Consider the following 14,637-nt stretch of genomic DNA (forward strand, 5'->3'; position numbering starts at 1 on the left):
TTCAGGGCCAAATCTTACCCACTCTTCCCTGCTGCCCAGATTCATCAGGGAAGCGCGATCATGATCATAGTGCCGATCGGTCTCCATGAACCGGCCCATTCCCGCCACACACTCCTCTTCCTCTCCACCCCCCCCATCCTCCACCACCCCCAATAACATCTTGGATGTGAGGAATCTCTTGGTCATTCCTGGGAGGTCGATCAGCTGTCTTCATGCCTCATGCCGCTGCCCTGTTCGCGCAAGCCAGGCATGGGACCCATCGACAGCACCAACAAACATATTTCTATAAAGTACGTACTATTTCGAATGTTCGATCATCTATAAAGTATTTACAATACAGTACCATTACAAAGTGAGTACATCTATAAAGTTTGTACTACAACATTTGTAAATCAGTAGTCGAGCATAGTTAACTAGAAAGCGCAGGGACAGACAAATAAAGGCGCTCTTGTCACATACTCTTGGTAAAACACTTTAGAACTAGAAATGACCGTTTCATCAATTTAATCACTTGATTAACTTCAGCAAAGATTGCACTCCACTTCAGATTCCCCTTCTGTACCTATATCATTCAACCCGGAAGCGGGTGAGGGGACTGCTCATGTTTAACACAACACAAATCCAAAGAATATAAAAAAAATGAAATGAAATTCTCCAGCATGGAAACACGTTTATAAACTAGAAGGGCACTATTCGACATCAAGACATTGCCAGATATGCCTCCCCCCACATTATTATATTGTTATAATACACGAACCAAGTTTGATTTCAATCCTGAACCCTGATTCAAAACATTGAATAATTCTGGCTGCCAGATCATGCATCTGATCACATTGAAATTGAAAGCACATATCACCCATGACTACTAGATCATAATTGTGATGTTTCACGTCGATGGATGAAGCGGTTCAAGGGACATAATTATTTTAAGATCTTCATTCAATCCAATATAGCTGCCAGATCATGTGACCGATTAATTATTCATAAACACTCTGGTATCCCCAATGCTTTGGGAACACGTCGATGAAGTTTCACATCGATCTGTCAAGCCGTTCTGGAGAAGAATTTTTTTTTGTATACACCATTGAGGCTCGTATGATAGCTAACACATGGAGCATACAACAAGAGGGGTGGAAGAGGGATGGAAAAAAGATTGGGGAACAGAGACATGAGGAGATCTGTGGAAGGGAGAGGGATGGGGTGGTGTACACAGGGTAAACAAGATGGACACGACAGGGACTTTCAGGTCCTCACACGACAGGGACTTTCAGGAAGGAAAGCAGGGAATTTGAAGGAGGTGGGTTTGGGGTGGATTAACTGGAGTAGAAAAGACCATGGTTTTGGATGGGGGAAGATAAGAGATGGTGGTGAACAGCTGTTTTTAAGACCTGGAGGGGAGAGTGGGATTGAAGAGACTGAGGGAGTTTGTTCCAAAGGCAGGAAAAAAAGAGGAATGAAAGAGTGAAGGTACGCAGTGATTCTTGATTTTGGTAGTTTTACCAGAAGGGGGCTGCTGGTGGAACTTGAGCACCCTGCAGAAATATGTGGAGGGACATGTCGCAGACAGAGCCGGGAGGGGGGGCGCGGCCGGAGAGGAGATGGTAGAAGACAAAGACGACCGACCTGCCTGCAGTGAGAGACCCAAGGACTCAGCCTCATCACAGGAGATACCAATGATCTGACATGCCTTGGTTTCCACAGCGTGAAACCAAGAAAGGGGAGAGGCGGGAGCACCAGCCCAGAGGGGAGAGCAGTACTCCATCAGGCTGCGGACAAAAGCTTTGTATGTGGTCAGGAGCTCAGGTGTGCCAAGGAAGGACTTTGCACGATGGAAGATGCACAGTCGGCGACTGGCTTTGGAGGCCAGCTTGGATATGTGGCTTTCCCAGGAAAGATCATGGCAGATAGTGAGACCCAGAAGCTTGAATGAAAGGACTTCTTCCAGAGGATTGTTGAGAAAGTAGATCCGGGGGCGGGGGGGGGGTCCAGACGGTCCTTTTGGCGAGACATAGTGAGAGTGTGAGATTTGTCAGGGTTGAAAGACATGTTCCACGTGTTGGACTAGCGAAGAGGGGATGAGAGAACTCCATGAAGGCCACATGTTGGCTGCGGCAGGAGAGGAAGTCTGTGAGCCATGAATGGAGATGTCCTTGGATACCACAGGAAGAGAGTTCGGTGAGGGCAGGGTGCCAGACCGTATTGAAGCACGCGATATGTCTAGGGATATGGCTCTAATTTAATGACTGGCATTGAGGATCGCCATCCATTGTTGGGGGAGCAGAAGCAGCATATCTGGGGTAGAGTGATCTGGTCTGAATCCAAACTGATGATCGGAAATTAAGCCATTGGAGAAGAGGAAGGATTTAATGTCTGAATTTTTAAAGGTTTATTCTTCAAAAAAATCATAGCTGCCAAACCATGTTAACTATGTCATTATAGGTGGAGAACTTTTGTTCCTCATGGATAGGTGATTATACCTCTAACGTTTTGCCTCGATCTGTTCAGCCATTTCGGTGAAGATTTTTGAAGGTTTTTATGTTAAAAACAATATGGCTGCCAGACCACGTGATTGATGACGTCATCAATTTTTCCTCCTACAATTTAACCCGAGATGACAAAACATTTTCATACTGATCGGATAAAACGTTTGAAGTATACAATTATGACGTCATAACGAATCCACCTTTGACATCATCAAAAAAACACTTGTTTACCATGGGGAGTACTTCACATTTGCCAAGTTTCAATTTTTTTCCATTACATGGAGCAGTTTCAGAGATACAGAGGTCCAAAGTTTTTCCTTTTTTCCAACGTGGATGCCACACCACATGACCTATGACGTCATGATTATGATAAAAACATTCCACATGAGTATTCACACCTATGGTGAAAATTTTGTGTCATTCGGATAAGCGGTTGCAGAGAAAACAGAGAAAAATGGACGAACGTACATACGGACAGATGAACAACACGTAAACAAAAAAGAAACGAGTAATAAAAGCATTTTAAACGACAAAGCATCTGAAAATGCAACACCCATCCGCTTTGAACTCGGACCTCTTCGCCTTCCGTATGCTAAACAGTACCTTTGACTTTTTGACGAAATTCTTAATTTGTCTTCTTCATATTCTTATAATAAAACTTTGTTGAAAATTAGATAGCAAAAGCTCAAATGATAATTAAAATTTCAGGTAAATTGGATGAAAATTGACGATTTTATGTGATGTTGATCTTTGAGCTTTTGTTCAAATTATTAATTTGTCTTCTTCATATCCATACAAATAAATGTCAGTGTGTGTCTCTCCTCCATAACTCTAAAACCATGTAACCTATCAGCCTAAAACTTTGCATGCATACTAAGAAAACTCCAATGAAGTGCAAGAGTGAAAATTGGGTGTTTGGGTTAATTAAAACACACCTTCTTGAAGATAATTAACGGCCTTATTTAATTATACCCTTCATTAGGGGCTTCCTCGGCCACCTCGCTCTTTGGAATCTAAAGACGTATCTTTGGTAACTTCACTGGGGTCTGAAGATGCCATGTTTTTAGGCCTGCTCAACCATGCCTTGACTTGGAACAGGCCGCAACGATTTCTTCACGATATAGTTGTTGTTTTCACTTTCCTCACTCTTATTGTTGAACGCCTGTTCACCATAGCTACAAATTGCTGGGTACAATGCAATGCTTATAAACACTCGGAGATGGCAGCATTCGTTGATTTATTTAATTTCTGCATGTGCGATCACCGTGAGAATCTCTTAAACTAAGCAGAATTACAAAATTTAAGTTCTAGAATCGAATTTACAAGCAGTCCCAACTCCGAGAAAAGTGTTAATTTGTCCAATTCGGATATATTTGAGATTTGGGCTTCTCCAGGAGGTGTATGTTTAATATGATGGTTTGATTATTGATAATTAATCGCATGCCAAGCGAGCCGTTTCTTATCAACCGTTTCGTTGGAGTGTTTAAGCCACTTCGCGAAAGTGCGACTATTGTAGCGCGGTCACTGAATACTGTAAATCGATCAACTTGAACAAAGTACAGGGGTCACTCACCTGCATTGGCCACATGTTGTTCTGCGGTGCAAAAGACTGTGGCTGGCTCGCTGAAAAGGTTAAATTTTATTTTCCATGACGTTTCCCCTTTTTGTACGTTCTTCCATTATATGACCCGTCATTTCGGCATAGATAAATACAAATAAAAAGAAAAACATTTCGTTTTTAAAAGTTTCTTCATCAGTTTGGCTTGGTGAAGCCGCTTGGTGTGCGTTCACGTTTCAATGGCGATACCGCGGTTCAATGCCGGAGGAAAGAAAGCAAAATAAATTATTTTATCACAAAGAGTAAAAAATGTTTTCAGTTATGAAAGAATGAATCACCATATCACGGCAATAAAGCCGAGAGGTACGCATGCTTGCTCTATGTGGCCTGGATTTGAATCCTGACCCATCTATAAACTCTCATCCTGGTGTTTCACAGGCAGGGTGATTCATCAATGTGTGTGCTGTCTCGAGGATGGATGATAAACTGGGCATCATATCTGCCGGAAATCCTCACCCCTCTACCTCCCTCACCCCTCTCCCTCCTTCATCCCTCTGCCTTCCTCAGCCATCTCCCTCTCCCCCCTCCCCTCTCTCACCCCTATTCCACCCTCTCTCTGCCTCCCAACCCTAACCCTCACTCCTACAGCATATAGCAACATTTGGTGAGGTGCCGCTCTCGTTCCCCACCACTTCCTCGCTCTTTTCCCCTTCCTAGCTTCCTGTCCACTCCCTCCCTCTGTCCTCTCCTTTCATCCCTCCATCCTCTCCTCTCCCCTCTCCCTTCATCCTATCCCCTCCCCTCTCTCCATCCTCTCCCATCCCCCTCCTTCCTCTCCTCTCCCCCCGTCCCTCCGTCCTGTCCTCTCCCCCCTCCCTCCATCCTCCCCTATCCCTTTCCTCTGTCCTCCCCTCTCGCTTCCCTCCATCCTCCCCTCTCCCTCCGTCCTCCCTCCGTCTGCTCCTCTCCCCTCACGCCGTCCTCTCCTCTCTCTATCCTCCTCCGTCCCCTCCTCTCACTACCCTCACTCTGTCCTCTCCTCTCTCTACCCTCCTCCATCCTCTCCTCTCCCAACTCCCTTCATCCTCTACTCTCCTCTCACCTCCTCCCTCCATCCTCTCCTCTCCCCCCTCCCCTTTCTCTGTCCTCTCGCCCCTCCCCTTCCTCCGTCCTCTCCTCTTCTCCCCTCCCTCCATCCTCTTCCCCCCTCCCTCCATCCTCTTCCCCCTCCGTTCTCCCCTCTCCCCCCTCGCTCCATCCTCCCCTCTTCCCCCCTCGCTCCATCCTCCCCTCTTCCTCCCCTCGCTCCATCCTCCCCTAACCCCCCCTACTCTCCTTTCTTCCTCTCTCTCCCTCCTCTCTATCCCCCCTTTAACACCCCTGTCAAAGTGATGGGTTATATTGTTACGGATTTGGAAGCCTCTTGCACACAGACAGTCAGCAGTCCCAATGTTTAGTTATTTCGTTAAGTATATGTGTATAGTTAGAATCCACCCCCTGTGTCCAACGGGAATTTCATGTGTGCGCTGCAAGTTATTTTCTTGTTAGTTTTATACATCAATTCCCTTCACTTCTTCGCACCATCAACGCCATTGCCCACGTGCGTTCGACCACGGACGTGAGCGGTGGTTTCCTCATCTCAGAGCTACAACTCTGCCCAGGAAAGGAGGGGGTGCCCCCCTGTCCAATCGCAGATGGACAGATATCACCCCACGAAACCCTGTCCAATCAGGGCAAAGAATACATCAGGACGGACCCCTCCCACCTCACATGAGGAATGAATAGTAATGGGGGCGATCCGGCTGGCAGAAGAGAAGCCTCGTCGCCTTGTTTTGCCTGCTGGGATCGTTCTCGTCTTGCCTGCTGGCGTTCGTTGCATCATTCCCGGTCCCTGGTGCTTGGTGCGGTGACGAAGGTGTTAGTTCGAGTCCCCCCCCCTCCCCCTCAAACCAGCTCGTCTCGACCAGACCGCACAAGGCAGAAAGGTGCCCGACCGAACTCTTACCCTCAGCTCGCCTTCCCTCCCGAGCTGAAGGGTCAAATAAAGGCCAATCGGCCCCATTCATTTTGGGTGTGTGTGTGTGTCTGTGTGGCGCCCGTCCTGTAAGTAGAGACTGTTAAGTGCCTGTGTTCATTGTCAATTGCATTTCTTTTATTCGGATAACTCTGCTTTGTGTGTCCCTCCCTATTGTAAATAAATACCTGTTAAATGTTCCAGTTCGTTGCCTGTCGTTTCTACCATTGACCCAGCACGGTGCGGGCTTGAGAAGTAGAAAGGCCATTTGTGCCGTAAGTTATCATTGGGACCGGAGCAGCTCTGGTAACTCCCGCTCGGTTACGCCGGACCCGAGTCGGTACATGCGACTCGGTTCGGACAGTCGGCCGAGGGTGTGACTTCCCCGGTAGCTCGACGGTGTGAGTACATAGGTAAATTGGAATAGACAAATGGACCCTACCTCACGCTGTCGAAATATTGGTGACCACGGTCCTTTAAGTGACCTGTCGACTCCGGAGTTATCCGGGGTGACGACCGTTCAATTCCAGGTGTTCGTTGGGAGACGGCCCTATTACTCCGTCTAGCGGTCGTCCTCGCCACCGACCCCTGGCCCACAACAATATTTGCTAGTTCTCATAATAAAGCTTTGTTAAAAATTTGATGACAAAAATTCCAATGGTAAAAAAGTTATGACGCCATCTCCACACAGACACAGACACAGTCCTTTTTAGGGACAGCCATTATTCAATAAAAGATGTAGTGATGGTTTCACGTGATCATTTATTGTGACTATCCCTACCTTGTTTACATACTTTTTGGAGGAACATCCCCACATGCTTTTGCATTAAAAAAAATGTTTTTATTATTTATATTATATATACAGTGGCCTGCAAAAGTATTCACCCCCTTCCAATAATGGCACATTTAGATGAATTATGAATGATATGGAAACAATTTTTCCAAATGAACGTTTTTATTAATAACTGAAAAGATCAAACCAAACAGTTATAGTTCAAGGAGGTTACATGTCAGGAATATCTGCAAAAAACATGGACAAATCAAAATTCACTGGTTGTAAAACTACTCAGCCCTTTCAGTGAGTAGTTGGTGGAAGCACCTTTTGCAGCAAAGATTGCTCTGAGTCTTTTTGGGGTCGGTGAGATGGTGAAACCAGCTTTGCACAGTGAGATGGTGAAATATTTGCCCATCGTTCACATGAAAATTGCTCTAGTTCTGCCAAGTTTGATGGGCATCGTCGATGGACTGTAATCTTCACGGCTCGCCATATATGTTCAATTGGGTTCAAGTCAGGACTTTGACTGGGCCACTCAAGAATATTTATTTTCTTCTTATTCAGCCACTCCAGTGTGGCTTTAGCTTTGTGCTTGGGATCATTGTCCTGCTGAAATGTGAATCTCCTCCTCAGTTTCAGATTCATTGCTGACTCAAGCAGCTTTTCATCAAGGATTCTCCTGTACTTTGCACCATCCCAATTTCCCTTCCATCCTGACAAGCTTGCCAATCCCTGCTGATGTAAAGCAGCCCCATAATGTGATGCTGCCACCACCATGCTTTACAGTAGGGATGGTGTTGACTGGTGATGTGCAGTGTTAAGCTTGTGCCAGACGTAACACTTTGAATTTAGACCAAAAAGTTCGATTTTTGTCTCCTCTGACCACAAAACCTTCCTCCACATTCCTGTAGTATCATTTAGATGTTTTTTCACAAACTTCATTCGAGCTTTTACATGTGTCCTTTTCAGAAATGGCTTCTTTCTTGCCACCTTAGAAGCCAGCTTTGTAAAGGGAACGGAATATTGTGGATTGATGAACACTGACCCACATTTCGGATATAAAGCTTTGTAGATATTTCAAAGTCATGGATGGATTTACAGTGACATCCCGAACCAGTTTCCTGCTTGCCTGGCTGTTGAGTTTGTCACTCCATGTCACTTTAAACCTGTGAAGAAAATATAAAAGCAGTATTTGCCACCAAGACCAGTCCATGTGATGCATTTCTGTCAAGGTTTACTCCATACTTGGTGGTGAGACTTCATACGGGTCTCCAAGCTCATGTAGATGACCTGATCTGGCGATCTGTGTCGAGTTTGAAATTTTCTTATAACCCTCTCCTGAATGGTGCTTCTCCACCACTTTCTGTCTAACTTCTTTGGAAAGCTCCTTGGTCTTCATGTTTGCCTTGTTGGTTGACTAAGCGAGTTAGTTGCACCTTAAAACTCCTTAGATAAGTGGGGGAGATTAATTTTTAAGTTAAACAACTGATTTACATGCAGGTGAAACCAATTACACTTTTTTTTTTTTTAAAGCTTTCAAACAAATAATTTGTTCCTGAAGTGATTTCGGGTTAATTAGGCAACTTGTTTCAATACCTCTGCAACTGAGAACCATCTTTGGTTCTGTTTGGTTTGAGAACCGGTGCGCTGTTCTGGCACATGCTCCCATACCTGACCTGACCTGAGAACCATCTGATTTTCTCTGTTAATCAAACTTAATCACGTTTTATCTGCATTTTTTTTTTCACTTTGGTTTTGGAGCTTCATCACTTTGGAGTAGATTGTGAAGACTGTATATAAAGTTTAATTTGAAAACATCATGAAATTAGCTCAGGTGGCATCAAAATGTAAAAACTTTGGAGGGGGGTGAATACTTTTGCAGGCCACTGCATATATATATATATATATATATATATATATATATATATATATATATATATATATATATATATATATATATATATATATATATATATATATGGATCAAGTGTTGTGTGTGTGTGTGTGTGTGTGTGTGTGTGTGTGTGTGTGTGTGTGTGTGTGTGTGTGTGTGTGTGTGTGTGTGTGTGTGTGTGTGTGTGTGTGTGTGTGTGTGTGTGTGTGTGTGTGTGTGTGTGTGTGTGTGTGTGTGTGTGTGTGCGCGCGTTATACAGGAGTGTATTATGCTGCAGAGTCAAATGATGTGCACCTATAACCATATGATGGTTATTCTGAACACCTGTATCAGGTCTACATGAGCTTCGAGACCCGTATGAAGTCTCACCACCGAGTATGGAGTAAACCTTGACAGAAATGCATCACATGGACTGGTCTTGGTGGCAAATACTGCTTTTATATTTTCTTCACAGGTTTAAAGTGACATGGAGGAGCTCTTACATGTAGACAGACAGACAGGGAACACCAGACTTAACTTTACACAAACACAACTAGTGACTTTTGGGAAAGTGATGCAACTTCCCAGCGCATTCTGGATGTTAGCAATACCATATTATGTTTCCGCTTTTCTCTTTGCACTAAGCAGGGCAATTTAGCAGAAATTTCTTTCCCTCCCCTGCCACCTCCCCCATGGGATGGCAAAGCACGGGGTTAATACATTCTCTATCCTACAAATTCGAGTCAATTTAAAAGTCTTTGTTATGACTCGGCCAGGGTTCGAACCACCGACCTCCGAGACTCAGAGCTAACGCTATCACCATTATGCTCCCGATTCTGGTTTACACCTTAACCTGCAAATGCTTTTGATAGTTTTGTTTTGTACTTGCTCATCTTACACTTAATACAGTTTGATTGTGACGTGTGATGTGCACAGGGATGTCCAATGCAACTTTGATAACCAGCAGGAAACAAATAAATATAAGGTATCATTGTGTACCAAACAGAAATAAAAGCTCAAACTCCTGATCTATCCTCAGCAAGAAAGACCTTAACGGTTTAATCTACTATAACTTGAGGAATTTCCTGGGAATGTTACGTCACACAACGAAAGGGAATTTTCCATTGATGATTCGATGCATTGCATTTGAAAACTTTGTGATTTGAAGTTGGCTATGTAGAAATACTGCAATATATACATGGAACTTTTCTGCCAGACATAAAATGTACAAGCTGTTCGTGTAAGTTAAGGTTTTGAAAGCTTTGGCTAATGAGGTGCTGGAACCATCAAAGGATCTTTAGCAAACACATCAGCACTGACTGGCGTATCGACGAGGGTATGAAGAGGGCTTGGAAAGTTTACACAGATTTATATTTTTTGCTGTCTTTGGTTTTGACGCTATTTCGATTTTAAAGTTTCCTCGAGAGAGAGTTGAGGAAAGTAATCTCAAATTGATAAAGTACGTGTACAAACGTCTGCGGAGGAGAGTGAGCAAAAACACACGACAAATGTGCACGTCCCTGCGCGGATCTACTTTGGGGTCAAGATCAGAGCGGGAGAATCGGGACGCATTGCACTTGGCCCATTCCCACCCTCCCCCCAACATGGGACAATCTCCCACCATTGCCTCTCCCCCCGGACTGTCCGTCTGCACTCCCGCCCCGTCAGCTGCTGGCCTCACAATGCCGGCACATGGGAACGGCGACCGAGACTGAAGACAGGGTTTGTAGCGAAGGCCGAGAATATCGCCAACAAAGGTTGTTACGAGACTTCCCAAGTGCCGCCATTTTTGCACTACGTGTACGCCCGAAAGTTTTGCATACATGGTCGCGTCTCCAGGATACAATTTGCACAATGAGATACAATCTACTGGGGGGTGACTGTTGGGCCTTGCTAAATTATTGGGGTGAAAATAAAAGATGGCTAAATAATTGTGCCCGTTGATGTAGTCGTACTAAGTAGAACATGACGGAGGAGTAGTAGTGGTGGTAGTAGTAGTAGTAGTAGTAGAAGAAGAAGAAGATGATTATGTACTGTGTATTACATTGTCGAGTAATGTCGGAGTTGAGATAAGGTAACGGAAAGACTGGGAGGTTGCGACCCTGCATTGTGTAAGCTATGACATCGTGACAGATCATACCGAGAGATCCAAGTCAGGACAATCAAGGCAACCTTTTCACTGCGACTGGCACCTCTCACCTCACCTCATCTTGAGCTGCCCCTCCTCCCCCCCCCCCCCCCGTAAGCCATAATCAATCTTGAAATCTGCTCCCCCATACCTCATATCGATCTCTTCCCCCCCTCCCCCATTGCCAATGGCAATATGCCATCGTCGAGCTCTGTTCCACCATACCCACCACGTCCCCCTCTCTTCAAATACCTAATTTAGAGCTGTGCTCCCCTCCACATCATCTCGAGGTCTGACAACCCCCCACCAGTTATCTCCCACCACATGCAGCAGTCTGGCCATCAATTGGGAAAGTTGCCTTGACTGGGATGTTCTTGAGTGACATCATGACTGCGAGGTCACTGAAAGGTGAACTCAAAAGGATTACCATGCAGATCACTCTGAAAGTGATGTCAGTGATTCTCAGTGTTCAGAGCATCGGAGGTCCAAAACTCAGAGTCAAATTAGTTTGACTCGGGGCAGATGTGGCACTCACTAGACCTCCATGTAGGTGTGGTCTGAGGTATAGTGCTATAGAGGCACTGGACTAGACCTCCATGTAGGTGTGGTTGAGGTCTAGCGCTATGTATGCACTCAATTAGACTTCCATGTAGGTCTGGTTTGAGGTCTTGTACTATAGAGGCACTAGACTAGACCTCCATGTCGGTCTAGTTTGAGGTCTAGCGCTATGTCGGCACTAGACTAGACCTCCATGTATATAATACATGAATCTAAAATTCTCAAACTATAACCCCAAGAACACAATGATAAATTTATTGGATAAAACGTTATTCCTTAACAGTATTGATAAATTATCAGGTTTTATACATGATACACCCAATTATGTATGACTGAATGTATCTGCTGATCATCAGTATAGGTATTCGAAGGAAAGGGATGGGGAGAGGAGTGGAATCGGGAGTTGGTGAAAGGATTAGTTTCGCATATTAATGTAGAAAAACGTACTTATCTTGCACATCCATTAAAGCCACAAGAGCTATTATAAGCCATAATACAGCGGAAGAGAACACAAGATAATAATCTACAAATATAAAGTATGCTCTAGTTGCTTATCAAAACGAACGCTTTCCGATTCCATTTCCAAGCAGAACTAAACATCAAGGCCCGTTGTTACAGTATCTTTTCACACGCCTACTCCACGACCCCAATTATCTTCAATCGGAAGTATGGTTTTTAAAGAATCCAAGAAATAAACGGCTTTAAATTCAAACGCTTAGACAGGTTTGTGCGAATAGGTTTTCCCCTCGTTCTCTCTCATACCCCCAACACCGCCGCCACGCCCCGACAGCCACCATCCTCATGAACATTCCCAAAGCCATCCTCAGAACACCAACCCCCCCCCCCCCGACACCCCATAATTCCTTCCACCGCTTCCTCCAATAAAGGCCGTAGCCATCGCAGCAGATGCCGATGGTACGGGTGGTTTAGCGCTTGTTGGATAATAATGCACGACCACGAGACCCCCCCCCCCCTCCCATGCATGCCTTCCGATCAATGTGTCTAGGAGGTATAGAGGGGGGTTGGGATCTGGGACAGCAACGGGCAAGCTGGAAGGAGGGACGAAGCGAGGTAAGGGAGAGGGTTGGGGAGTGTAGTGGAGGAGGGATCAGGGTTTATGGCCAAAAGCTATCTTTGTCTGCGAGCACAGCAACAGCATAGTTCGGCTTTTGTGTGAGCCAGACACCGCATATGGTACGGCTGAGATAGCATCACAGAAATCAAACACCCCGAGGCGGGGGCGGGGAGGACGTAGGGCGGGAGTGCATTTGCATAGAGCGAGGTTGGAGGAAAGGAAGTCAGACTGTGTGTGTCAACCTTCACCCGGATCTGCGGTCAATGTCACGGGAACGGGGAGAGCGGGTGGAGCGATGAGGGTGGGGCATGGAGCACACAGGGTCACGAAGAGTCTCGCGCGTGACTCGCCAAAAGAGAAGAGGCCACTGAGAGGGAGGGGAGAGGAGAATGGAAGAGATGGGGAGTTCATTTTCCTTTCTTGCTATTCTTCCGTATTATTATAATAGTGATTTCAGAGATTTCGTCTGGATTCGTTTTCAATCTTATATTAGAAGGAATGATGGTTTCTCTTTTTTATATACCAGTATCAGGTTTTTGCAGGCTGGTGTTCCATCGATGTTGGTATACCTGTGCCCATCAACACAATATACCTGTTTGCCTGCCAAAAGCCCTCAGCATCATTTCAATGGATCCTACTTTTCAGTTTGTTAGCTTCGAACATCTGGAGATCTTGGTTCCTCACAGATGTATCAGCTTTGCGAGCAGGTGTAGGTGCCTCATTGGGAGATATGTGGTGGGAGACCTAATGCATGACATTAAAAGTGCAGAATACAATGCTTTTTTATGTATGACAAGTGGTGGTACAGGATAGCAAATGATTCACAATGATCTTTACTCCAGTTCAATTATTTGTGGGATAGGATGGTAGCATGGACATCCTAATGCAGAAATTATGGGATCAAAAAGATATGCAAAATAATCAGGTAATTCTTAGACGTTTCATTACCTCTGCCACCGAAGGTGGGCGAGGTTATGTTTTCACCCCTGCCTGTCTGTCTGCGAACAAGATATCTCAAAAAGTTGTGGATGAATTCGGACAAAATTTGGTGGAGAGGTTAGGTTTGTGACAAGGACAAAATTATTAGATTTTGGTGAAGACCCAGATCCAGATGTGAGGATTTTAAAAGTGATTCTTCACCATTGAGAGAGAGGGCCAAAAACGACATATAGCATGATATTTCAAAACGTGGACGAGTTATGACAAAACTCGGTACATGAGTTGGTTAGGTGACAAGAACAAGCCGATTAGATTTTGGTTAAGGTCCGGATCCAGATCCGGCCTGTCAGTGGGATACAAAACATAAACTGTTCAGCCTGGTGGAGGTATGCGTGCCACTGACTGCCATTCTCATTTCCACTGTTTTAGACTTAATTTGCAGTTCACAGCAATTTTATCATATCATTTCCTTGGGCCTAACAGCATTCGTCCTTCAATCCTCAACACTTGTTCATCTATCTATTCCTCTTTCTGCACTCTTTTCAAAGTGTTTCTCTAAGGGAGAAACACCTGCCTGCATCATGGAAGGTTGCCAATGTTACTCTAAATTGTGAGAAATGTGTCAAAAGTGACCTTCTCAACTATAGACTGATCAGTCCTCTCGCCATGGAATTTTTTATTTCACCAGCTTGAAAACAAATCTCTTCTTTAACTCTCTGATCTCCGTTTATCAGTTTGATTTTTGCCCAGGCCGGATTATGCTGGACATGCTGCTTCCACTATATCATGAAAGGATGGATGCCTTCAAATTCAAACAAGAGGTCGGGGCCATTTCACTGGACATCGGCTGAGCACTTGATAGTCTGGCACCCTCCAGTGCTTTACAAACTGTCAGCATATGATACCAAGGGTCCTCTACTGGACTGCCTATCAGATTTCATCTGCTATCACAAGTACTGGATTGCTTTAGAAAACATTTTACGATGATCTTGCTTTTGAGGTTGTCATCCCTCAATAAAGTGTTCTAGGACCAATCCTTTTGTTGTTATACATCAGTGACCTGCATGAAATTGTATGTAAAAGCCATTGTATGAAATTTTGTACATACATACATATATATATATATATATATATATATATATATATATATATATATATATATATATATATATATATATACATATATATATACATATATATATACACATACATATATATTGTTACGGCTGTGGAA

At 44.5% G+C, this 14,637-nt stretch overlaps 1 protein-coding gene across 23 annotated transcripts in view; it reads right to left on the reverse strand.

The window, feature by feature from the left end:
• Positions 1–14,637, reverse strand: part of LOC147018074 (uncharacterized) — a 90,772-nt gene that overhangs the window by 43,882 nt on the left and 32,253 nt on the right. For 14 of the 23 annotated variants that reach the window (XR_015062242.1, XR_015062247.1, XR_015062253.1 and 11 more), the window contains one exon: positions 19–230. The exons of the other annotated variants lie outside the window; for them this stretch is intronic. Coding sequence is in view for 2 of the 14 variants with exons in the window: in XM_085897404.1 (XP_085753530.1) it covers positions 19–186 (168 nt within the window). In the remaining 12 variants the exon portion in view is untranslated. The remainder of the gene's footprint in view (positions 1–18; positions 231–14,637) is intronic. 23 annotated transcript variants of the gene reach the window in all.

Source organism: Eptatretus burgeri, chromosome 10, assembly GCF_056783735.1.
Source record: "Eptatretus burgeri isolate ZD-2024b chromosome 10, Ebu_testis_v1, whole genome shotgun sequence".
In the NCBI taxonomy this organism is placed as follows: Eukaryota; Metazoa; Chordata; class Myxini; order Myxiniformes; family Myxinidae; genus Eptatretus; species Eptatretus burgeri.